Raw genomic sequence first — 26,004 nt, forward strand, 5'->3', positions numbered from 1 at the left:
GGCCCACAAGTAACGTTCCAAACAGAGGACTGATGTCCTAGTATCACAAAGGCAGATGCCACGGCATCAGCTTCGACATCCGGTTGTTTTTGACAAAATGCAAGATAACAAAGTAACAACAATCTCCCCCTTTGTCAAATTTTGTCTAAAACAACATAATGAACAGAGAGAGTAAACAAAGAGAACCAAAGCTCCCCCTTAATAGCAGACTCCCCCTTAAATGATGCATCTAACTAACAACCAGCACACTCCATAAAGCACAGTTGAAACAAAGAACATGGCAGCAGAAACGTACTAAATATCCAACAAGTGCAAACCAACAAACCAGAAGCAATTTGAACAAAAGCTAATCACCAAATGCATCAAGAGACAACAGTAGCTAAACAACCAGTCAATTACTTGTCTCTGTCTTGAACTTGTCTTCAAATTATTACAGACCAAAGCCATCAACACAACAAAACACATAGTTTGCACAGCTACACAGATCTACTCCCCCTTTTCAACACAAATTTGGCAAAGGGTACACAAACTAAAGCCAAAAGACAAACAAGAACCACAAACTAATCATCAGAACTGGAGTCGCCTTCAGTGTCTTCTATATTCTCTTCAGATTCTCCCTCTTCTTCAGTGCTGGCATCCTGAGGAGCAGCAGCAGCACCACTTGGCTCACCCTCTTGACCTTCTGCCTCTTGAAGCTTGAGAAGCAAAGCATCTACCTTTAGCTTCCTTGCAGTGCTGATCCTAATAGTCTCCTGTAGAGCCTTAGAAACATCCATTAATTCAGCAATCATGACCATAGTGCTAGATTCACTCACAGGAGCAGGGGCAGAAGTCCTGCTAAATGGCACCGCAATGTTTATGACATGTGGCTCCATAAACAATCGCTGATCCAGGGTATTAGGAACACCCTTAGGCAAGGAACCTCATCATCCCTGATGATCTGAGGATGCTGTTGAAGAATAATCTCTGTAAGAAGAGATGGAAATGATATGGGCAGCTTCACAGCACAAGTGTCAGCATGCTTCAGAGTCTGTTCAAACACAAAAGACCCAAAATTAAAATCAGTAGAAGTGCCAATCTTGTAGATCAATCGGGCAAGAGCAGTAGAAACTCCAGAAGTATGTTGGGTTAGGAACCCAATTCACAGCCCCAATCCTGTTTAGGATGGCATACTTCACACTCAGTGTTCCTGTAGTCAGCAACTTCTTGATGGGCCACTTCTTGACTTGGCCAGCAGTAATCTCCTTGGCAATCACATCCAAAGACACCTCCTCATAAACAAACTCATCAGCACTTCTACCAAGTGCTTTGTTGATCACAGCAGGGGAGAACTCAACAAATTTTGCCCTGACAAACACCTTTCTAAACTCAATACTTTCAGGAAGTCCCACTTCCACAGACAGATTCACCAGAAATTCTCTCACCAGTTTTTCATAACACCTTCCCACCTTGAGAATGGTCTTCTTTAGTCCAGCATTTTCAATTAGTGCAACCACTTCCTTGCACTCAAGTACATCAGAGCCAACTTCCCTTACCTTGGCAACTATGCGTTGACACACATACTTCCACTTCTGAACATTACATTCAGCATGAAAGGACACATTATCAATAGGAACAGCAGGGACATTCTGAGGAATGCGTTTTCCTGCATATTTCTTCTTCTGAGAAGGCAAGATTTCCTCGACATCCCCCTCAACATCTGACCCAGATTCCTCAGCAGCAACTGGAACCTTCTTCTTCTTGACACTCTTGGATTTTACTTCCTGTTGCTTACCTTTTCTCTTCACATATTTTTGCTTAGACTTGGAAGTTGTTGGAGTGGACTTAGTCTTTTTCTTTGGAGAAGGAGATTCTTCAACATCAGGAACCCTTCTTTTTCTCTTGATTCTGGCAGCAACACTATCAGGCAGAGAAGCAGTTAAAGGAACATCATCAGAGTCATCATCAGAGATGTTCTGAACAGAGGCAGGAGCCTGGCTTGATTCCTTGGACTGAGAATCATCAATGGTCACATGCACTGGTTCATCCTCTTTCGAAGGAGAAGAAGAACCATCAGAATGAGTGGGTACACCTGAATCTTCACGAGCAGTGGATTCCTTCCCATAAATTTCTTGATTTGAAACATCTGCAGGTACAGAAGCCCTAACATCGGGCACAACATCTTGATTGGAACCAATGGGAGAGTTTTCAGCAGAAAGTTCTTCTTGATCTGTGACATCCTCAATAATAGGAGCATTTGAGGTAGTCTTATCACGAGCCTGAGATTGATACACCTTTCTTGATGGAATCTTGGTCGTCTTCTTCTCAAACTTCTTCTTTGAATCTGATGAACCACTCTTGAGGCCTATGCATTTCACACCAAGTGGAGTTCTTTCAACCTTGGCCTTGATAGAATCGTGCTTCCCTGATGCTTCAGACATGATGAATGAAGTGACACAACACTTTGAACACAGAAAATTGATGAGAAATTGAGAATGAAAGAAGTTAAAACGTGCAACACTAAGAAGTACAATCGGTTGAATAAAGACAATTTGCCCGTTGAAGGAGGTTATATAGCAGTTGGACAAAGAAGCAACCTTCTTTCTGCTGACGTCACAACGGCAGTTAATGATGAGAAAGGTAGAACTAGCCGTAAACACCTTTAGGAACGGTAATTGCTATGCTCCTTCAAAGAGGCAAATCCCAAGATTTCCTCTTAATTTATCAAAAGTGCTTGCATCAAGGGGCTTTGTAAATATGTTAGTCAATTGCTTCTCAGTTGTAACATGCTCCAAAGTGACAATTTTATCCTCCACTAATTCCCTGATAAAATGATGTCTTATGTCAATGTGCTTTGTCAGACCCAAATTTCAGACTTGGATTTAAATAATTATTTTAATTATTTTTCCAACCCAAGAGTAGAACCGGTTCAACCGCAAAAGGACCTTGTAAAGGAGAATGTTGTTTCGGACGACTTGATGAAGAATAACGTTCAGGAATTTGCTTGAGGATAGTACGGTGGTCAGTATAAGAGTTAGCACGAGCCATTTCCACACTGAATGAAGACCTTTTCTATCCGGAGCTTCTAACGAAGTTTCCATCCGCGTTGCCCGATTTCTTTCGACGTTTCAAACCTTTCTTCAGAAGGAAGTTTTGTCATCCGACTTTCACAGCAAAAAGTAGTTTTTCGGAGTATTTTAACTCACACCGCTTTTGGATCGTTTTCTTCAAATTCTAGAGACTTGTTTTGAGTTCTGGAATTCTGTCGCCAGAATCTCGCTTAGAATTCACATATGAACGTACTGCAAAAATCGGAATCGCGAAATATTCATTTTCCCGCGATTTCTCTCTCCTATAAATAGAAAAAAAAAAACAAAAAATATCTCCCATTTTCATAGTGTGGCCGCGAGCTAGAGGAAGGAGAGGGAGAGGGAGATCTTCGCCGTTTCTTGACCGATCTTCGTGTTGTTCGTTGCTACTTCGCGACATCGAGGTACTCTTGCTTATTCTTACCTCTGATCATCTTTTATATCGCGTTTCTTTATCTCTTTCTGAGCTCCTAGTTTCGAGCTTTTTCCAAAATTGACCGATTTTCCCGATTTTTCTTTTGAACTACCTTCTATGACTACCCAACAAGCTAAATCTCTCGCCGATGCGCGCCGATTTCGATCGAGTTGTCGTTGATCTGAAAAACGGTATAAAACCCCATTTACTCACATATTGAAACTTTTTGATTAAAAAGCCACAATCCGACTTTGCGCCCTTAGGATTAGTTGCTATAAATGTCGCTGTGAACGACCCCATCAATTTTGTTTTTCAAAGTTTCAACTTTTGAGTTTTTGAGCTTTAATTTTGGACCAAAGTGCCCCTAACTAGTCGTATATCGACCCGCTCGTTCTAAAATTTTTCCGACAGTTTCCTTGCCCTAGTTTTACCCTAAAACTACCTAGGAATTAAATTACATCGAAGAAAAAGCGCCGAAACGCTAAATTGGAGAGTGGCCGAGACCTATTTGTGTTAGGACAGTGAGGAAACTCAAATATGGGAAAAGTTGGCCTTATGCTTACCGTAGCCCTTCGATTCGCCGAAATTTTGGCTTTGGTTTCGTGTCATTCCGAGTTCTGTAGCTCGAGTTATGCGCATTTTAGTGAGCTAAGGTAAATATTGGAATTTCTGTTTGGTTTCACGAGTCAAAACTCACCCAATCGGGGAAACTCTTCCATTCGCGTTAGAATGTTGTACACAGAAGCTTTGTGAGCGTTTTCGAACATTAGTTAGGATTATTTCGACTGTATCGACTTGTTTTGATTCATTATTGCTTTGTTTGCTCAAAGGTTCAATTGTGGAAACTTTGGGGTTGACTGAACAAGCTTGTGAGCGAGACCTGCACCGCGAGACTGGAACAACTCGAGGTTAGGGAAACTTACTTACTATCTATTATATTGTAGGCGTCGATAAATTCGACTTGAATATTGCTTCATATTGAATATTGCTTGGATATTGTTTATCGCTTTGAACTGGGAAATGTTTTCTGGAGGCTTCGGCCGAGTGAACTTATATGAGACGTGTGTCTCCGTTTTCTGAGAGGCTTCGGCCGTTTACTCGTTTCTGTCTTATCGCTTTCTAGTGGATAGGACAAGGTAATGTTTACAGCACTACAATATTGATTCATCGCTCGATAGAGCTTGATGTATTTGCGTTTATGATTAAATTGTGCTGACTATATTCGTGCATTTGATGCCATTCTCGGAGTGTGGAATACACTTACCCTTGTCATGACGATGACAGGTTTGTTTTGGGAATGTTTGTTAGGTCGAACCAAGGTTTGAACCTTTATTGTTTTAGGGAATCGAGTGTTTTCTCGAGGAGTTATTTGGGTTTGATGGGAACTTTGAACTTATAGAATTTTGGACCAAAAATAATCATAATCTGTTTTATATAGATAAATTCATAATATATTTATTAAGAATATAACGCTTTTAATTAATGACGACGATTTGATGGAAAAGACTTAGGAATGAACTTGAGTTTGGAAAACGGGAATGGGTCGGTCTTATTTATTAAGACAAGGATCTGGGCGTTAGTGAGGTACCTAGTAGAGTACTCTTGGTGTAGCAAGATTTGACGGTCAACCGTGTAGAGTTGCATCGTCCCGGACTATACCTGGCACAATAGGAAGTGACAGTCAGCCACGTAGAGTTGTATCGTTCCTGTTGATGTCTGGCATAGCAAGCAAGATGGTTAAACCCGTAGGGTCATAACCGACTTGACTATAGCCTAGGTTTCTCATTGTAGAAGCCTTTGGTCAATGAACAAATTTTTACCTGTGAGGACGAATCGTTGTTTTGCTAATCATATTGCACTCATGCATACACGCGATGAAGTGCCAAGCGGAGTACTTCGGTATAGCAGGAAGTAACGATCAGCCGTGTAGAGTTGAATCGGTCCTGACTGTACCTGGCACAACAGGAAGTGACAATCATCCGTGTAGAGTTGTATCGTCCCTGTTGATGTTCGGCATAGCAAGCAGAAATGGTCAAACCATGTAGAGTTTGTACGGTCTTGACTATAGATAAAGGTGATAAGCGACACCCGAGCAGAAATGGTTAAACACGAGGCCAGTGTTACGACCGTCTCGAGGTGCCCAGCCTTTAAGTGGCAATACCGTTGGTTTGTCCCGTCGCCAAGCAGAGTGACGTTATTCGGATTTGTGTCAGCATATTCTGCATTGGCACACCATGCATCTTATTATGATTGACGTTGCATGACATATCATGCCCTTTAATTATATGTGTTTAGATGTTGATGATCGGATTATTATTAGGGGTTTGATAACATGCTATGTATATACCATAGGGTAGGCAACACAAAACTTATACGTATATATACAACACACACACACATATATATATATATATACCCCCTTATTCTTTAAATGTTTGTTGTATATATATTGTATTATGTAAGTTGACCCTAGCGCCTTGGCTTTGTATGTATGTTTGTGTTTGGGCGGTCGACCTGCTGCCAGATGTTCGACAGCTGGTTCGTGATGATTCGTCACTCGGGGAGGACCAGAAGCGTAATGACCATTACTGAAGTTTCAACGAGGACCCGGACTGAATGCATGACCAGATGAGGGTCGAGGATGGAAGTATAGGGTATGGGTGTTTAGAGCTTACTAAGGTTGGGTGTTAGTGTCTTAGCTCTGATTGTCATTTCTCTTTTTGGGGCAGGGTAGGTCCCCGACTATTAGCTTTTTGTGTGGTTCTCTTCCATGAGGATCACAGGGAGTTTGTCGGACGTAAGAGGTCTTTTGGAAGCCGTCCTGGGCTAACTTACTTTCTTGGAGGACTGTATTTATAAAATTTATGACTCTGGCTATGGGTCGCACTTGTTTGCATGCGGGCACTACTTTCAGTTATTTGACGTTACTTTCCGTCACTTGAGGACACTCGTGACGATGATTTTGGTTGCAGCGAGGGTTGTGCTTTTATTGTGTATTAGTCGCTGTTAATCGCGAATGGGTTGAGTTCGACAAGTCTTTTTATTTAAAAAGAAAACGAGAAAAAAAATACCTGCTTTTCTGCTTTATTTTATTTTTAAGTTACTTAAGTGACACCCAAAAATCGGGGTGTTACAGTGTGGTATCAGAGCTTGTCGAGTCTTCCGGGAGTCTTTGGGGAATAGGTCTCTTGTGCTAAGTTGTGTGACTCTGCAAAGAGTAAAACCTTGATTGTCTGCCAAGCGATTTTCGCTTTAATTGATTGAAGTTGCTACCTGATCATATTGTATAGCTATGCATAATACTATCTTATGATTGGTACTGACTGTTTGCTAAACGAATACAAAACATGGTGAACGCGAACCAACTTGCTGAGATGGTGGCCACTTTGGTCCAAGCGATGACTGTACAAACGAATGACAGTGCACAAAGGCGTGTTGCTGAAGATGCAAGCGAGCTACACCTGCGTCAGAGAGAAGCAGCCTTTGACCAGAACAGGGGATTGAATGATTTTAGAAGACAGAATCCACCCAAGTTCACGGGTTGGACTGACCCAGACGAGGCGGATCTCTGGATCCAAGAGATAGAGAAGATTTTTGAGGTGTTGCGGACTGCTGAAGGGGCCAAGGTGGGCCTGGCAACTTATCTGCTGCTGGGCGATGCTGAGTACTGGTGGAGAGACACTAGAGGGATTATGGAAGCTAACAATGAAGAGGTGAACTGGAACTCTTTCCGTGCTGCATTTCTGGAGAAGTACTTTCCAACTAGCGCACGGGACGAGCGGGAGGCACAATTTCTGACTCTCCGTCAAGGGAGCATGTCCATACCGGAATAGGCTTCCAAGTTGGAGTCCATGGCCAAGCACTTTCAGTTCTTCAACAACTGTGTCGACGAGCGCTACATGTGTAACAGATTTGTGAATGGGTTGAGAGCAGACATCGAAGACTCAGTGTGGCCGCTGGGGATTGTGCGATTTCAAGCTTTGGTTGAGAAGGCCACAGAGGTGGAGCTAATGAAGAATAGGAGGATGAACAGAGTAGGAACTGAGGGGCCGATCAGATTGAGCTCCCAAGACAACCGGGGAAAAGGAAAGTTTCAGATGAAGAAGCCTTATCAGCGTCGTCCGAGGGAAGGGTTTACCCCAGGACCGTACAAGCCTACGATTGCTGCTACGGGACGAGAAGGAAGCAAAGTTGGGAGCCGTGAGATAACATGTTTCAAATGCGGGGAGATTGGGCACTACTCCACAAAATGCCCGAAGGGGAAGCCGAGGTGTTTCAAGTGTGACCTACCAGGACATCTGGCCAACAACTGCAAGACACCCAAGGCTGAGCCATCTGTCAACACTGCAAGGGGAAAGCGCTCTGCCGCTAGAGGAAGAGTTTACATCATGAACGGTGAAGGAGCTGAGGGGTTAGCTGGGGGTGAGCGCAAGAACGATGGTAACCTTCTAAATATTCCTTTTGATTTCTAGTATAGTATACCCTTCATTACTCTAGTAGTGTGTGCAACACACCTAACTTGCTTTTACTGTCGAGCTTTTACTTTATAGTTATTACACCTATTAGGACTTTATTTGACTATTGCTCGTGTTTTAAACTATAGAAGTACACGAGGTTTAGAATAACACGCTAAGCCTAGAAAATGGTCTTGCACCGATGCATTTAAAAGGAAGCGAGAAGCTGAAGAATGAATCTCAGAGAGATTCTTTATGGGTAGCATACGTATTATGTTGAGAGTTTGTAGTTCCGTAGCGGAATCGTTGAGGATTTAATATCAGGATATTTGTGACTACTGGATGATAGGAACTCGTTGACTGTTCCAGTGGGTTTTTCTAAATTTCCACATTCGATGTATTAGGCCTGATCAACTTAATATTGAGGGGGTGATATTCGGAATCACAGCTGGCAATGGACTTTGATAGAAGGATGTGTTAAGTAATTGATTTTCTTTGGGAAGGAGTTGTAGTTTTAAGAAATGAATATTCATTTAAGAAGTGTTGGAAAGTTAAAGGATATTAGAGGTCCAAACTTAGTGAAGGTTTAGATTTTAAGCCAATCGATTTTATCACGAACGCGTGAGACATGAAGTCTTGTCAGGTTCTGATCGAGAGACTAAGTATTGGATTGATTGGAGGATGATCAAGTTACAAAAAGGAAAGTGTTAGTATTAAGATGAATACTTGAGGTTGTTATATTTGGACGAGTTTTGTAGAGTTTAAGAGTGAATGGAACTTTGTTATGGATTTCGGTGATGCATGCTAGGGTTAGCAAGTGAATTTTGCTAAGTTGAATGAGAATCCTAGGGTTAAGATTGACTTCGAGAGTTGAAAATCATGTACGAATAAGAGATTTAGTGGTGTTAGCATTTACGATTGTAGTTAAACCTCAGAGAGTTGAAGGATCGGATGATAAAATGACTAGTTAAGACCCTTGAGGTAGAGTTATGATTTGATCTTCTAGAGGATAAGTCTCGATTTATGCGAAGTGTTAGGGATTTTAGGTAAGTGTAAAGTGGTTGGTGAATAAGTGAAAGTTGATTTTATGGGTAAAGTGAGGAAAGTTTGAGAAAGGAGATGATAATAATAGATTGTTAGATATTAAGATGAAGATTAGCATATAAGTTGTTGATAAATTGATGTTAAAGGGGATAAGTTTTGTGAAGAACAAGAAATGAGGACTTAAATCGAGTTTTAATTCGAATAGTGTCTGAGTAGAAGTTTGATTTCTTGGTGTTCGTTAGGATAGTTGCAAAGTTGGAGGTGTGTAACACCCCGATTTCCGGTGGCGTCACTTTAGTAACCAAAATAAAATAAAGCGGAAAAGCAGGTATTTTTTTTTTCGTTTTGTTTAAATAAAAAGACTTGTCGAAATTAAGGAATCAACCCAATCGCGATTAACAGCGACTAACATACAATACGAGTACAGCCCTCGCTGCAACTAAAAACATCGTCACGAGTGTCCTCAAGTGACGGAAAGTGACATCGAGTAACTAAAAGTATTGCCCAACGGCAAACAAGTACGACCCATAGATAGAGTCATAAGTTTTTATAATTACAGCCCTCCAAGAAAGTAAGTTAGCCCATAACGGCTTCCAAAATACCTCCTACGTCCGACTACTCCACGTTATTCCCATCTACGGAGAACCACACCGAAAAGCAATCTGTTGGAACCTACCCTGTCCCAAAAATACAAATGACGAATCAGAGCTATGACAGAAACTCCCATTACCAGTATGCTCTAACCAACCCTATCCTACACTACTGTTAACGACCCTCATCCGTTCATGCATGAAGTTCGGGTCCTCGTCGAAAGCTTCAGTAATGGTCATTACGCTCCTGGTCCTCCTCGAGGGACGAATCATCACGAACCGACTGACGGAAGCCTGGCAGCAGGCCGACCGCCCAAACACAAACATACAAACAAAGCCAAGACGCTAGGGTCAACTTACGGAATACAATAGATATACAAACAGCATGCGATAAAGGGGGTATATACTTATATAGGTTCTCAGTTGCCTATCCTAAGGTATATACTTAGCATGTTATCAAGGCTCTAATAAACAATTCAATATCTGCTACCTCAACAGTTCAATAAACAATGGCTCAACAACTCAATAAGCAATATCTCGACACTCCAAGTTATGGTGCATTTATGTATGCAATGTCAATTCAAAAGATGGTCCCAATAAATAGGCATGTCAAGTCGATCCAACCCATCGGGTTGAGCATACAGACTCGTACACGCAACAAATGACAACGCCAAGTCGGTTCACTCAATAGAGTCGAACATACGGACGTTGCGCGCGTCCAATGACAATCGCCGAATCGATCCAATCCATCAGATTGAACATACGGATCCGCGCGTGTCGAAAAGTTATCGCTGAATCGATCCAATCCCTCGGATTGAACATACGGATCCACGTGAGTTAGAAGGTTATCGCTGAATCGATCCAATCCCTCGGATTGAACATACGGATCCACGCGAGTTAAAATGGCAATCGCTGAATCGATCCAATCCCTCGGATTGAACATACGGATCCACGCGAGTTAAAATGGCAATCGGTGAATCGATCCAATCCACCGGATTGAACATACGGACTCACGCGTGCCTGAGTGACTACCGCCGAATCGATCCAATCCATCGGATTGAATATACGGATCCGCGCGTGTCAACAATTATTGCCGAATCGGCCCAACCCGTCGGGTTTGGACATACGGATTCGCGCCGTAATGTCGAAGATACACTCTTGGTGTTCTTCGTGAAGGCCCAGTCTTTCGACCGTCCCAAAACCCCGAACGTATGCATGATGCAATAGGGTTAGTCAAACACCGAATCGTCCTCGCTCGTACGTGTTTAACTACAAATCTCAATTTAAAGGTACCCGAAGGTCAAAGTCGTCTTGCGACTAGGCTGTGAAAAGCCGGAGTACATATTGCACTCAGTGACATTTCCATGGTCATTATGGTTATGAGGTTTATTATCGAAATCCAAGTTCCATAAGTTCTCAAGTTCCAAATTCTAACTATTCAAAGTTTCCCAAATCCCCCAAATATAATCCCCGGGAAAAGTCTAAGTGTTCAAAGAGGGCTAGATCTCAGACCTCAGGTCAGGACCGGCCTAGGGTTATTGTTTCAACCCGAATGATGAAAAAGAATCAATTCAAATGTCCTACACTTCGCAATCGCGTCAAAGCGCACGATTCGACAACAATATCAATATCTCAAGCTGTAAGAAGCAATACGATAATAATTCTGTGCGGAAATCATAAGACAGAAACCAGTAAACGACCGAAGCCTCTCAGAAAACGGAGACACACGTCTCATATAAGTTCACTCGGCCGAAGCCTCCAGAAAATATTTTTCCATAAGGCGTTAAACAATATTCAAGCAATATTCAATATCAAGCAATACTCAATATCAAGCAATATTCAAGTCGAATTTATCGACGCCTATAAATCAATAGCTAGTAAGTAAGTTGCCCTAACCTCGAGTTGTTCTAGTCTCGCGGTGCAGGCCTCGCTCACAAGCTTGTTCAGTCAATCCCAAAGTTTCCACAATTGAACCTTTGAGCAAACAAAGCAATAATGAATCAAAACAAGTCGATACAGTCGAAGCAATCCTAACTAATGTTCGACAAAGCTCAAGAAGCTTCAGAGTACAACATTTAGGTACGAATGGAAGGGCTTTCCCCGAATGGATGAGTTTTGACTCGATTCAAGTTTTGTACAAAAACACTTTATTCGCTAAAACGTGCATAACTCGAGCTACAGAACTCGGAATGACACGAAACCAAAGCCAAAATTTCGACAACGGAGAGAGCTACGCTATAACTCAGGTCATACAGACCCAAAAATTATTTCTGGACACGGTACCATAGCAATTAAGTTTCGGCCACTATCAAAATAGGGCTTCCCGAACTTTTTCTTCGATCTAATTTAATTCCTAGGTATTCTTAGGCGATATCTAGGCCAGGGAAACTCTCAGAAAAATTATCGGGTTGAAAACTAACTCAGGGGTATTTTGTTCAGTGTTTTAAGCTCGAAAACTCAAAGTCGGAATTTTGAGAAATAAATTTGATGAGCGTGTTCCTAACGACATTTATAACAACTAATCCTACTGACACTAAGCTCAGTCGAGAGTTTTTAATCCAAAGAACGAAGCTTTGGCCAAAAATGGGTATTTTCACATTATTGAAGCTCCGCGAAGATTCGGCGAGATTCAGCAGAAAACAACCGGATATTCATGCTCTTGGGCATGTAGGCAATAAGTTTAGACACTGAAATCAAGTTATTTGGACAGTTTTACAAACAACTCAAAACTTTGAGCACAGAAAGACATAGTGAAAAGCGACAGAATTTACGATCAGAAGTAAGGAATAGCATCTATACCTCGAGGTCTACGCGTAGCAACTGACCGCACGACGATTGGTCAAGAAACGAGAAAACGGTGCGGTAACTCCTTCTCCTTCAAGCTCCACGGCCAAGTACAGAAATTTCAAGGAAAATGAATGAAAAAAGTGTTGGTGATGGTTAGATGATGAAGCATGGTGTGCGTGGATGGTGGTTGTGTTTGGAAGAAGGAGTTGATACTGGTCTGGAGAAGAATTGGAACAAGAGAGGGAAAGAAATGATGGATAAAAGAAAACTGAAGTAAGAGAGCTAGTGAGAGAACCCGTGGGTCTGTAATAAAAAGAGAGAGTTTGAGACTAGCTTGAATAATATATATACATTTATATATATTATATGAAAGTTGCCTTTGGAACACATACTGTATGTGTTGTTCGTGGCTTCTTCCAAGCGGACGTGCCAATATGTTGGTGGTGGGACAATGGTTAAAGGATAAATAATGGGTGTGAGTTAATTTGAGTAGTGTATGATTTAACTCATAGAGTTAAGAGAAAAATATAAAGATGATATATTATCATACCAAAAATTATGACGAGCTCTATGAAACCATAAAATACAAATTTGAATCACTTTGAGCAAATTAAAATGATCTATGAACAAAGAAATGAGTAAAAACTGAGCTAAAGAATACTTGTGAGACGATTAGAACAAATATGAAGTTTTCATATTATGTATCAGAGTTAAGTATCTCTCAATAAAATGTCGATACTTGTTCCAGGTTCATTTACGTGAGAAAATGGCTTGAAGGTAGTATGAGTCGGAATATGCCGCAAAACTACTTTTTGCCTTTGACGTCGGATGAAGAAACTTCCTTCTGAAGAAAGATTGGAAACATCAAGAGAAATGGGTATACGCGTGTGGAATCTTCGTTTGAAGCTCCGAATAGAAAAAAGTCTTCATCGTCGGTTGATTTGAGGGTTCTTGAACTATCAGGGGTTTAGTTTCGGCAAACTTCCGAAAATTAGAATTTGACGTTTGTACAACCCAGGGTTTCGTATCGAAACGCTTGTCATGAAAAGGAATAAGAGAAATTCTTATATTCCTCTTGAAGATTTTTGGAATTTATTCCTATAGTGTTCCAAGGGTTAAATTAATCGTTTTCCTAAGGTTCTTGTCCTAGGCGTAAGCGAATAAGACTCACGCTATAAGTTTCGTCGATTCGAATATTATCCTTAGTCTTTTCCTGAATTATCTCCTTCATAATTTATTCCATCTAATGAACACTTGTTCAGTTTTTTTTTTCTTCCTTCACGTTACATCGAAACCTAATCGTGAATATGAATTTAATTAATTTATTCTGAGCTTAAAAACTTGGGTCTCACATTACTACCCTCCAAAAAGAAAGTTTCGTCCTCGAAACTTAGGGTTCAGTAAAAAGCTCCGGATATTATTCCTTGATCTTTTCCTCTAACTCCCATATAGCACAGTCCGTGTCTTTGTTCCAAATAACTTTCACTAAAGCACTCTGCTTTCTCCTCGATTGTTTTACTCTTCTAGCCCCAATGCTGTCTGATGGCGTCTCAAAAGACATATCATCTTTCAGTTCTATATTGTCCGGTTCGACCACTTGCGTCGGGTCTCCGTTTGAAATAATACTAGTTGGCACTCCGTGCAGTCGCACAATCCTAACCACTTGCTTCTTTACTTTCGGTCGTCCGAAATTCTCCTTTAACTCAGTACATCTCTGCCATTTCAAAGTGAATGTTCAACCAGTCCTCCTGATCTGTACTCATGATCCAAAACTCAACTCGATCGCTTGATAACTCCTAGACAAATTATTTCCTTGGAATCTACTAGTCCATTAACGTCACTTTCAACTTCGTAACTATCCTCATTCGCACCATGAAATCAATCTTCTACTTAGTCACCATTCAAATTAAATCTCGACTTGAGCCTTAATACCTTGTGCATCACTAGACTCATTCCCTTTAACATCCATCCATCAACAACTCATAAGCTAATCAACATCTTAATATCTAACAATCCATTATTGACCTCTCTTTCTTCAAAACTTTCCTCACTCAAACCAATTTTACACTTACTGAAATCCCTAACCTTCGCACAATTCGGGACTCATCCTCTAGAAGATCAAATCATAACTATACCTCAATGGACTTAACTAGTCATTTTATCATCTGATCCTTCAACCTTCCGAGATTTAACTGTTATCGTAACCGCTAACACCACTAAATTTCTTATGCGTACATGAATCTCAGCTCACTAGGTCAACCTTAGCCCTAGGATTCTCGTTCAACTTAGTAAAATTTACTTGTTAACCCTAATATGCATTCATCTTAATACTAACATTTTCCTTTCTGTAACTTGATCACCATCCCGTCATTCAACTTCTTAATCTCTCAATCAAATTCTGACAAACTTCGAGTCCTACACACTTAAGACAAGAATTCATAGACTTAAAACCTAAACCTTCTCCAAGTTTGGACCTCTATTGGCCTTTAATTCTTCAATACTTCTTAAATGAATATCCATTTCTTAAAACTATAACTCCTTCGGAAGAAAACTAATACTTAATGCGAACTTTTCCTTCCAAACTCGATTAATCTTTGATCCAATCAAGTTAATCTTACCAATCCGTCTATCAAAGTCCATTACCAGCTGTGATTCCGAATATTGCCCCCTCAATATTAAGTTGATCAGGCCTAATACATCGAAGGTGAAAATTTAGAAAAACCCACTGGAACAGTCAATGAGCTCCTATCATCCAGTAGTCACAAATATCCTGATATTACAACCTCAACGATTCTGATACGGAACTACACACCCTCAACATAATACGTATACTACCCAGCAGGAATCTCTCTAAGATTCCTTCTTCAGCTTCTGGCTTCCTTATAATCGCATCGGTGCAATACTACTTTCTAGACTTAGTGTGTTATTATAAACCTCGTGTAACTTCTATAGTTAAAACACGAGCAGCAGTCAAATAAATTCTTAGTAGGTGTAATAACTATAAGGTCAAAGCTCAAACAATATAACTAAGTTAGGTGTGTTGTACACGCTACGAGAGTAATGAAGCGTATTATATTGGAATGAAAAAGAATGGTTAGAAAGTTACCATCATTCTTGCGCTCTCCTCTAACTAATCCCTCAGCTCCCTCACCGCACAAGACATAGACTCTTCCCCGTGCAGTAGGGTGTCTTCCCCTCACCGTATGCACAGATGGCTCGACCTTGGTTGCATTGCAATCCTTGGCTTGATGCCCCGGACGGTTGCAGTTGAAACATAGAAGTCCCCCGTCTGGACACTTGTTAGTGTAGTGCCCCACCTTCCTGCACCTGTAACACGTCACTCCTTGACCCGAAGTCTTGTTTCCTGTTCCTCCGGTAGCATTTATGGGCTTATACTGCCCCGAGGTAAAACCTTCCCCCACAGGACGTTGATATGGCTTCTTTTGTTGGAATCTCTCTTTCCCTTGATTATTCTGGAAGTTCGACCTCATTGGTCCCCCAGTGCTTGCTCGATGGATCCTCTTGTTCTTCATCATCTCCACCTTCGTTGCCTTCTCAACCAAAGCTTGAAATCGCACAATCCCTAGCGGCCTCACCGAATCTTCGATGTCAGCTCGTAGTCCGTTAATAAACCTCTTGCACATGTAGCGCTCGTCCACATGGTCATTGAAGAATTGGAAGTGCTTTGCCAATGATTCCAGTTTGGAAGCATACTCAGGTATGGTCATGCTCCCTTGACAAAGAGTCAGAAATTGCGCTTCCCTCTCATCTCGGGCACTAGTAGGAAAGTACTTGTCTAGGAACGCAGTTCGAAACAAGTTTCAGTTCACCACCTCGTTATTGGCCTCCATAATTCCTCTGGTACCCCTCCACCAGTACTCAGCATCTCCTAGTAGTAGATAGGTGGCAAAGCCCACCTTAGCTCCTTCAGCGGTATGCAGTACCCCAAAAATCTTCTCAATCTCTTGGATCCATAGATCCGCTCTGTCTGGGTCAGTCCCACCCGTAAACTTGGGCGGATCCTGTCGCCTGAAATTAGTCAGCCCCCTATTCTGGTCTAGGGCTACCTCCCTCTCACGCTTATGTCGCTCACGTTCAGCCTTGTCAGCACGCCACTGAGCGTTCTCCGCAGTTTGATTTGTCATTGCCTGGGCCATAGCAGTCATTGCCCCAGCGAGTTGGTTCATGTTCACCATGTTCTCTGTTCGTCAAGCAGACAGTCAGTACCAATCATAAGATAGTATTATGCATAGCTATACAATATGATTAGGTAGCAACTTCAATCAATTAAAGCGAAAATCGCTTGGCAGACAATCAATTTTTTTACTCTTAGCAGAGTCACACAACCTAGCACAGAAGACCTATTCCCCAAAGACTCCCGAAAGACTCGACAAGCTCTGATACCACAATGTAACACCCCGATTTCCGGTGGCGTCACTTTAGTAACCAAAATAAAATAAAGCGGAAAAGCAGGTATTTTTTTTCGTTTTGTTTAAATAAAAAGACTTGTCGAAATTAAGGACTCAACCCAATCGCGATTAACAGCGACTAACATACAATACGAGTACAGCCCTCGCTGCAACTAAAAACATCGTGTAACACCCCGATTTCGGTGGCATGACTTTAGTAACCAAAAAGAAATTAATGCGGAAAAACGTGAATATTTTTTTTTTTTTGATAATAGAATTGGAAATTGAAAGAAATGAAACTCAACAACAGAAGATAACAGAACTAATATACAATAATAATTACAGCCCCCGCTGTAAGTAACAAACCACGTCACGAGTATCCTCCAGTGACGGAAAGTAAAAGAGTGTAACGCCCGTAGGCAATAAGTACAAACCAAAAGAAAGATCAAGTGCCCGCAACACTATCCCTCAAAATGAGAATAAGTCAACCCAAACGGCCTAAAACAAGACCTCCTAGCCCAACCAACTCTCTGTGATTCCCGTAGAGAAACCACACAAAAAGCTATAGGTGGGAAACTACCCTGTTCCCAAGAGAAACAATGACGGTCAGAGCTAAGACTCTACTCCTACACTAATCCTATCTCGAGTAAGTCGCTCGGTGGCCAGCGGGGTCGACCACCCATGCGTCGGGGTCATCCTGCTCCAACATCTCAAACCTTGTTCCCCCCGAAGGGTGAACCATCATGAACCAGTCCGGCATAGACATCTGACAAAGGGCGTAGTCCGCCAAAGCACACACAGAAGACGCGAGGGTCAACTCCAAAGAATTATGTAAATAATAACCCCAATAGGTACAAATAATAGGTAGCCACTTAGGCTTATAAGTTATACATAACATCCTAGGGTTGCATATTCCACAATGAATATCACGACAATAGTAACAAATAGCATGCATCAGATAGGATTAACAAGTATCAAACACACTCAGCAACTAAGTTAGTATGCATGTTGCATGCAATGCAAATGACGGTTAACCCAGTTAACCAAATGCATTCCGGAAAAGGATGGACATCAACGGATCAGCCCTAGCACCAGCCACGGTGGGACCATTTCGGCCCGCGTGCCTCTTACACCACACAAAGGTAGCCAGATCAGCATAAAACCCGAAGGCCTGCCATTTCGGTCTGCTACTAAGAATCACCGTAGTGTTCTTTTATGGAAATCCGGGTCTTATGACCATTTTGGAATCCACCGAGGTCCGGAGTTCGTCCCGTGTTAATACCTCAAAATGAGTGCATGTATGCAAAGTGATTAGCCAAACAACGTCTCCGACCTCACTCGACACGTCGCCACGTGTTCTAGCTAACTTATTGTCTCTAAAAAGAATACCCTAAGGTAAATGTCGATTCTGCGACAAAATACAATCAATCATAAAATGAGTGCAAACACTCACGATAACTCTTCGAGTCATCAATGCTCTCACAAAGTCTCACGCTTCAGTGAAGTCTCACACATTCACAAAGTCTCACGCTTCAGTGAAGTTTTATGCTTTCACAAGGTCTCACGCCTCAGTGAATTTACACACTTGCACGAAGACTCACGCTTCAGTGAAGTTTCATGCTCTCACGAGGTCTCACGCCTCAGTGGAGTTCCATGCTTTTTACGAGGTCTCACGCCTCAGTGAAGATTCTCGGCTCATCCCTTGGATGGCTAAACAAACTGCTCAAAGAGCGAAGGAGTATCAACATACTCAGAACTTACAATTTTCTCAACACATGGATCCGACGACACTTCTCGTTTTCCGAAACTAAGATTTGACTCCTAAGCTTTTCCTTCAAGATTATTATCATTATTTAAAGGTTTAGAGGTTGGTTAATGTCTTATGAATTTTCCTTATAAAATAGTTTCCACTTTGTCTTATCGCAAATCTTATGAGTTTAAGGATCTCCTAATCCCAAATAACTTTCAGAGAATGTCTCGATCCACTAAAACAATACAAGGCCCGAAACTCATTCGTCCTATCAAACTTTCTCCAAACTCTCATAAAAATCGGCATGACTTGCCCGTTATTCTCACTTCTCAGTATCCCGGATATACAAGAAAACACATAGTTAAATCAGCACAGTCAACCAACATGTCATATATATCAACACATCCTAACATAACCACTTAGCACTTAGCATATAAGCAAGTATCACACATCCTAGATTAACCATTCAGCACGTACCATGTAATTCAATCTCAAAAACAGTCAGTAGATGAGTCATCTACATTGTCAGCCGAAGCCTCAGAAAACATTTCCCAATCAAACACAAGCAAGTGCATAAACAGTAAATCAAGTCGAAAGCATCGACACCTAAGCATTTACTAAGGATTCAGTGAGTAGCCCTCACCTGTAGATTCTCCAGGATTCTCTTCGAATGTTCCTTCACAACCAGCTCCTTGTTCTTCAGAGAGTTCCTCAAAAGAACCTTTAGAGTAAAACCACAGAATTCCATCAAAAACTAACAGAAACTCAGTAATCAATACTCACTAAGGTTACACGAAGTAGCATATACTCCGAGGTACGATAATCTAGCGCGAAAGGACAAGTTTTTGAAACAAGAATTTTCTTCCTCCCCCCTTAGGGTGCTCGGCCACTATTGGTAATTAGGTGGGTCGATTTTTCTTCGATCAAACTTGGTTCCTAGGTTATCATTAGTCGTAACTAAGGGTATTCTAAACTCGGAAAAATTATCGGATCGAAAACTGTCGCAGGGGTATTTTGGTCAATATTTTTAGCTCAGAAATTTAAAACTGAAATTTCGAAAAGCAAATTGGATGGGGACGTCACCAACGACGTTTATGACGACTAATCCTACTAGCACTAAGCTAAGGCAATAGTTTTCAGTCCAAAGGACGAAGCTTTGCCCCAAAATGGGTATTTTAAGCAGAATTGAAACTCGACGGTAGTTTTTCGAGAATCGGCGCAGTATTATTAGCTAAACATGCTCTTGGGCACGTAGGGAAGATGTTTAGATAGAAAAATGAAGTTATCAGGATAGTTTTGCAAAAACCTCAAAACTATGAGCACAGAAAGACATAGTGAAAAGTTACGGAAACGACGATCAGAGGTAAGGATTAGCGACTATACCTCGATACCTTCAAGTAGCAACTGTTGAATCAACGATCAAGCAGGAAATGAAGAAAATCTCTTCTTCCTCCTCCTCCAATGAAGCTCGCGGCCTTGAGAGAGAAAATGGTGAAGTTTTGCCATTTTTCTCATTTTCTTGCTATATATAGAGGATGGAAAAACGCGGTAAAATGAAAGTTTCGCGATTCTGATTTTTCCGCCTTCATTCTCCGTGAATTCTAAGATATGTTTTGGCGAAAGAATTCCAAAACTCAAAAGAGGTTTCCTTGTATTTTAGGTGACTAATGCAAAGTCGGTGTAAAACTATTTTACCCGATAAGTTACTTTTTACAATGAATGTCGGAAGAGAAAACTTCCTTCTGAAGAAAGATTGAAAACATCAAGAGAAATGGGTGCACGCGTGTGGAATCTTCATTTGAAGCTCCGAATAGAAAAAATCTTCATCGTCGGTTGATTTTAGGGTTCTCCACCTCCGTTGCCTTCTCAACCAAAGCTTGAAATCGCACAATCCCTAGCGGCCTCACCGAATCTTCGATGTCAGCTCGTAGTCCGTTAATAAACCTCTTGCACATGTAGCGCTCGTCCACATGGTCATTGAAGAATTGGAAGTGCTTTGCCAATGATTCCAGTTTGGAAGCATACTCAGGTATGGTCATGCTCCCTTGACAAAGAGTCAGAAATTGCGCTTCCCTCTCATCTCGGGCACTAGTAGGAAAGTACTTGTCTAGGAACGCAGTTCGAAACGAGTTTCAGTTCACCACCTCGTTATTGGCCTCGAGAGTTGAAAATCATGTACGAATAAGAGATTTAGTGGTGTTAGCATTTACGATTGTAGTTAAACCTCAGAGAGTTAAAGGATCGGATGATAAAATGACTAGTTAAGACCCTTGAGGTAGAGTTATGATTTGATCTTCTAGAGGATAAGTCTCGATTTATGCGAAGTGTTAGGGATTTTAGGTAAGTGTAAAGTGGTTGGTGAATAAGTGAAAGTTGATTTTATGGGTAAAGTGAGGAAAGTTTGAGAAAGGAGATGATAATAATAGATTGTTAGATATTAAGATGAAGATTAGCATATAAGTTGTTGATAAATTGATGTTAAAGGGGATAAGTTTTGTGAAGAACAAGAAATGAAGACTTAAATCGAGTTTTAATTCGAATAGTGTCTGAGTAGAAGTTTGATTTCTTGGTGTTCGTTAGGATAGTTGCAAAGTTGGAGGTGTGTAACACCCCGATTTCCGGTGGCGTCACTTTAGTAACCAAAATAAAATAAAGCGGAAAAGCAGGTATTTTTTTTTCGTTTTGTTTAAATAAAAAGACTTGTCGAAATTAAGGACTCAACCCAATCGCGATTAACAGCAACTAACATACAATACGAGTACAGCCCTCGCTGCAACTAAAAACATCGTCACGAGTGTCCTCAAGTGACGGAAAGTGACATCGAGTAACTAAAAGTATTGCCCAACGGCAAACAACTACGACCCATAGATAGAGTCATAAGTTTTTATAATTACAGTCCTCCAAGAAAGTAAGTTAGCCCATAACGGCTTCCAAAAGACCTCCTACGTCCGACTACTCCATGCGATTCCCATCTACGGAGAACCACACCGAAAAGCAATCTGTCGGAACCTACCCTGTCCCAAAAATACAAATGACGAATCAGAGCTATGACAGAAACTCCCATTACCAGTATGCTCTAACCAACCCTATCCTACACTACTGTTAACGACCCTCATCCGTTCATGCATGAAGTTCGGGTCCTCGTCGAAAGCTTCAGTAATGGTCATTACGCTCCTGGTCCTCCTCGAGGGACGAATCATCACGAACCGACTGACAGACGCCTGGCAGCAGGCCGACCGCCCAAACACAAACATACAAACAAAGCCAAGGCGCTAGGGTCAACTTACGGAATACAATAGATATACAAACAGCATGCGATAAAGGGGGTATATACTTATATAGGTTCTTAGTTGCCTATCCTAAGGTATAAACTTAGCATGTTATCAAGGCTCTAATAAACAATTCAATATCTGCTACCTCAACAGTTCAATAAACAATGACTCAACAACTCAATAAGCAATATCTCGACACTCCAAGTGATGGTGCATTTATGTATGCAATGTCAATTCAAAAGATGGTCCCAATAAATAGGCATGTCAAGTTGATCCAACCCATCGGGTTGAACATACAGACTCGCACACGCAACAAATGACAACGCCAAGTCGGTTCACTCAATAGTGTCGAACATACGGACGTTGCGCGCGTCCAATGACAATCGCCGAATCGATCCAATCCATCGGATTGAACATACGGATCAGCGCGTGTCGAAAAGTTATCGCTGAATCGATCCAATCCCTCGGATTGAACATACGGATCCACGCGAGTTAGAAGGTTGTCGCTGAATCGATCCAATCCCTCAGATTGAACATACAGATCCACGCGAGTTAAAATGGCAATCGCTGAATCGATCCAATCCACCGGATTGAACATACGGACTCACGCGTGCCTGAGTGACTACCGCCGAATCGATCCCATCCATCGGATTGAATATACAGATCCGCGCGTGTCAACAATTATTGCCGAATCGGCCCAACCCGTCGGGTTTGGACATACGGATTCGCGCCGCAATGTCGAAGATACACTCTTGGTGTTCTTCGTGAAGGCCTAGTCTTTCGACCGTCCCAAAACCCCGAACGTATGCATGATGCAATAGGGTTAGTCAAACACCGAATCGTCCTCGCTCGTACGTGTTTAACTACAAATCTCAATTTAAAGGTACCCGAAGATCAAAGTCGTCTTGCGACTAGGCTGTGAAAAGCCGGAGTACATATTGCACTCAGTGACATTTCCATGGTCATTATGGTTCACCCTCGAGGCGACCATCAAATCATCTCAGGTTCAAGGCTTTTCGACTATTTCCCGTTTTTCACAATCATTTCCAACTCTTAAGTTTCCCTAAAGGTCTCGTTAATTAATCAAAGCATTTCAAGTTGAGTTAATCAGGTTATGAGGTTTATTATCGAAATCCAAGTTCCATAAGTTCTCAAGTTCCAAATTCTAACTATTCAAAGTTTCCCAAATCCCCCAAATATAATCCCCGGGAAAAGTCTAAGTGTTCAAAGAGGGCTAGATCTCAGACCTCAGGTCAGGACCTGCCTAGGGTTATTCTTTCAACCCGAATGATGAAAAAGAATCAATTCAAATGTCCTACACTTCGCAATCGCGTCAAAGCGCACGATTCGACAACAATATCAATATCTCAAGCTATAAGAAGCAATACGACAATAATTCTGTGCGGAAATCATAAGACAGAAACCAGTAAACGACCGAAGCCTCTCAGAAAACGGAGACACACATCTCATATAAGTTCACTCGGTCGAAGCCTCCAGAAAATATTTTTCCATAAGGCGTTAAACAATATTCAAGCAATATTCAATATCAAGCAATACTCAATATCAAGCAATATTCAAGTCGAATTTATCGACGCCTATAAATTAATAGCTAGTAAGTAAGTTGCCCTAACCTCGAGTTGTTCTAGTCTCGCGGTGCAGGTCTCGCTCACAAGCTTGTTCAGTCAATCCCAAGCTTTCCACAATTGAACCTTTGAGCAAACAAAGCAATAATGAATCAAAACAAGTCGATACAGTCGAAACAATCCTAACTAATGTTCGACAAAGCTCAAGAAGCTTCAGAGTACAACATTTAGGTACGAATGGAAGGGCTTTCCCCGAATGGATGAGTTTTGACTCGATTCAAGTTTTGTACAAAAACACATTATTCGCTAAAATGTGCATAACTCGAGCTACAGAACTCGGAATGACACGAAACCAAAGCCAAAATTTCGACAACGGAGAGAGCTACGCTATAACTCAGGTCATACAGACCCAAAAATTATTTCTGGACACGGTACCATAGCAATTAAGTTTCGGCCACTATCAAAATAGGGCTTCCCGAACTTTTTCTTCGATCTAATTTAATTCCTAAGTATTCTTAGGCGATATCTAAGCCAGGGAAACTCTCAGAAAAATTATCGGGTCGAAAACTAACTCAGAGGTATTTTGTTCAGTGTTTTAAGCTCGAAAACTCAAAGTCGGAATTTTGAGAAATAAATTTGATGAGCGTGTTCCTAACGACATTTATAACAACTAATCCTACTGACACTAAGCTCAGTCGAGAGTTTTTAATCCAAAGAACGAAGCTTTGGCCAAAAATGGGTATTTTCACAGAATTGAAGCTCCGCGACGATTCGGCGAGATTCAGTAGAAAACAACCGGATATTCATGCTCTTGGGCATGTAGGCAATAAGTTTAGACACTGAAATCAAGTTATTTGGACAGTTTTACAAAAAGCTCAAAACTTTGAGCACAGAAAGACATAGGGAAAAGCGAAAGAATTTACGATCAGAAGTAAGGAATAGCATCTATACCTCGAGGTCTACGCGTAGTAACTGACCGCACGACGATCGGTCAAGAAACGAGAAAACAGTGCGGTAACTCCTTCTCCTTCAAGCTCCACGGCCAAGAACAGAAATTTCAAGGAAAATGAATGAAAAAAGTGTTGGTGATGGTTAGATGATGAAGCATGGTGTGCGTGGATGGTGGTTGTGTTTGGAAGAAGGAGTTGATACTGGTCTGGAGAAGAATTGGAACAAGAGAGGGAAAGAAATGATGGATAAAAGAAAACTGAAGTAAGAGAGCTAGTGAGAGAACCCGTGGGTCTGTAATAAAAAGAGAGAGTTTGAGACTAGCTTGAATAATATATATACATTTATATATATTATATGAAAGTTGCCTTTGGAACACATACTGTATGTGTTGTTCGTGGCTTCTTCCAAGCGGACGTGCCAATATGTTGGTGGTGGGACAATGGTTAAAGGATAAATAATGGGTGTGAGTTAATTTGAGTAGTGTACGATTTAACTCATAGAGTTAAGAGAAAAATATAAAGATGATATATTATCATACCAAAAATTATGACGAGCTCTATGAAACCATAAAATACAAATTTGAATCACTTTGAGCAAATTAAAATGATCTATGAACAAAGAAATGAGTAAAAACTGAGCTAAAGAATACTTGTGAGACGATTAGAACAAATATGAAGTTTTCATATTATGCATCAGAGTTAAGTATCTCTCAATAAAATGTCGATACTTGTTCCAGGTTCATTTACGTGAGAAAATGGCTTGAAGGTAGTATGAGTCGGAATATGCCGCAAAACTACTTTTTGCCTTTGACGTCGGATGAAGAAACTTCCTTCTGAAGAAAGATTGGAAACATCAAGAGAAATGGGTATACGCGTGTGGAATCTTCGTTTGAAGCTCCGAATAGAAAAAAGTCTTCATCGTCGGTTGATTTGAGGGTTCTTGAACTATCAGGGGTTTAGTTTCGGCAAACTTCCGAAAATTAGAATTTGACGTTTGTACAACCCAGGGTTTCGTATCGAAACGCTTGTCATGAAAAGGAATAAGAGAAATTCTTATATTCCTCTTGAAGATTTTTGGAATTTATTCCTATAGTGTTCCAAGGGTTAAATTAATCGTTTTCCTAAGGTTCTTGTCCTAGGCGTAAGCGAATAAGACTCATGCTATAAGTTTCGTCGATTCGAATATTATCCTTAGTCTTTTCCTGAATTATCTCCTTCATAATTTATTCCATCTAATGAACACTTGTTCAGTTTTTTTTTTCTTCCTTCACGTTACATCGAAACCTAATCGTGAATATGAATTTAATTAATTTATTCTAAGCTTAAAAACTTGGGTCTCACAAGGTGTTAATAGACTAGCAGTTTCCAAGGGGATAGTTCGTCTAGGAGTTATCGAACGATCAAGCCGAGTTTTAGCTTGTGGATGAAGATCACGAGGACGAGTTGAGCATTCACTTTGAAATGACAGAGATGTATCGAGTTTAAGAAGAATTTCGGACGACCGAAAGTAAAGAAGCAAGTGGTTAAGATTGTGCGACTGCACGGAGTGCCAACTAGTATTATTTCAAACAGAGACTCGACGCAATTGATCGAGCCAGACAACATGGAGTTGAATGATGTTTAGTCTTTTGAGACGCCGCCAGTTAGCAGTGGGAATAGAAGAGTGAAATAGTCAAGGGAAA

The 26,004-nt window shown here is 41.1% G+C and overlaps 1 protein-coding gene and 1 long non-coding RNA gene across 2 annotated transcripts; both read right to left on the bottom strand.

The window, feature by feature from the left end:
- Positions 1-1,061: 1,061 nt before the first annotated feature.
- On the bottom strand, positions 1,062-2,420 carry LOC130736253 (uncharacterized). The gene has a single exon (XM_057588095.1). The coding sequence runs from the start codon at positions 2,418-2,420 to the stop codon at positions 1,062-1,064; it is 1,359 nt and encodes a 452-aa protein (XP_057444078.1).
- Positions 2,421-21,225: 18,805 nt separating this feature from the next.
- On the bottom strand, positions 21,226-24,603 carry LOC130735313 (uncharacterized). Its single transcript, XR_009018382.1, has 3 exons — positions 24,324-24,603; positions 23,421-23,498; positions 21,226-21,738 (listed from the first exon to the last, which is right to left on the bottom strand). It is a non-coding gene; the product is annotated as an uncharacterized LOC130735313 (long non-coding RNA).
- Between the last annotated feature and the right edge of the window lie 1,401 nt (positions 24,604-26,004).

The sequence above is a fragment of the Lotus japonicus genome, chromosome 2 (genome assembly GCF_012489685.1).
Source record: "Lotus japonicus ecotype B-129 chromosome 2, LjGifu_v1.2".
In the NCBI taxonomy this organism is placed as follows: domain Eukaryota; kingdom Viridiplantae; phylum Streptophyta; class Magnoliopsida; order Fabales; family Fabaceae; genus Lotus; species Lotus japonicus.

Coding starts and splice junctions, on each gene's coding strand:
- LOC130736253 (XM_057588095.1), bottom strand. CDS start 2,420: ATGTCTGAAGCATCAGGGAAGCACGATTCTATCAAGGCCAAGGTTGAA.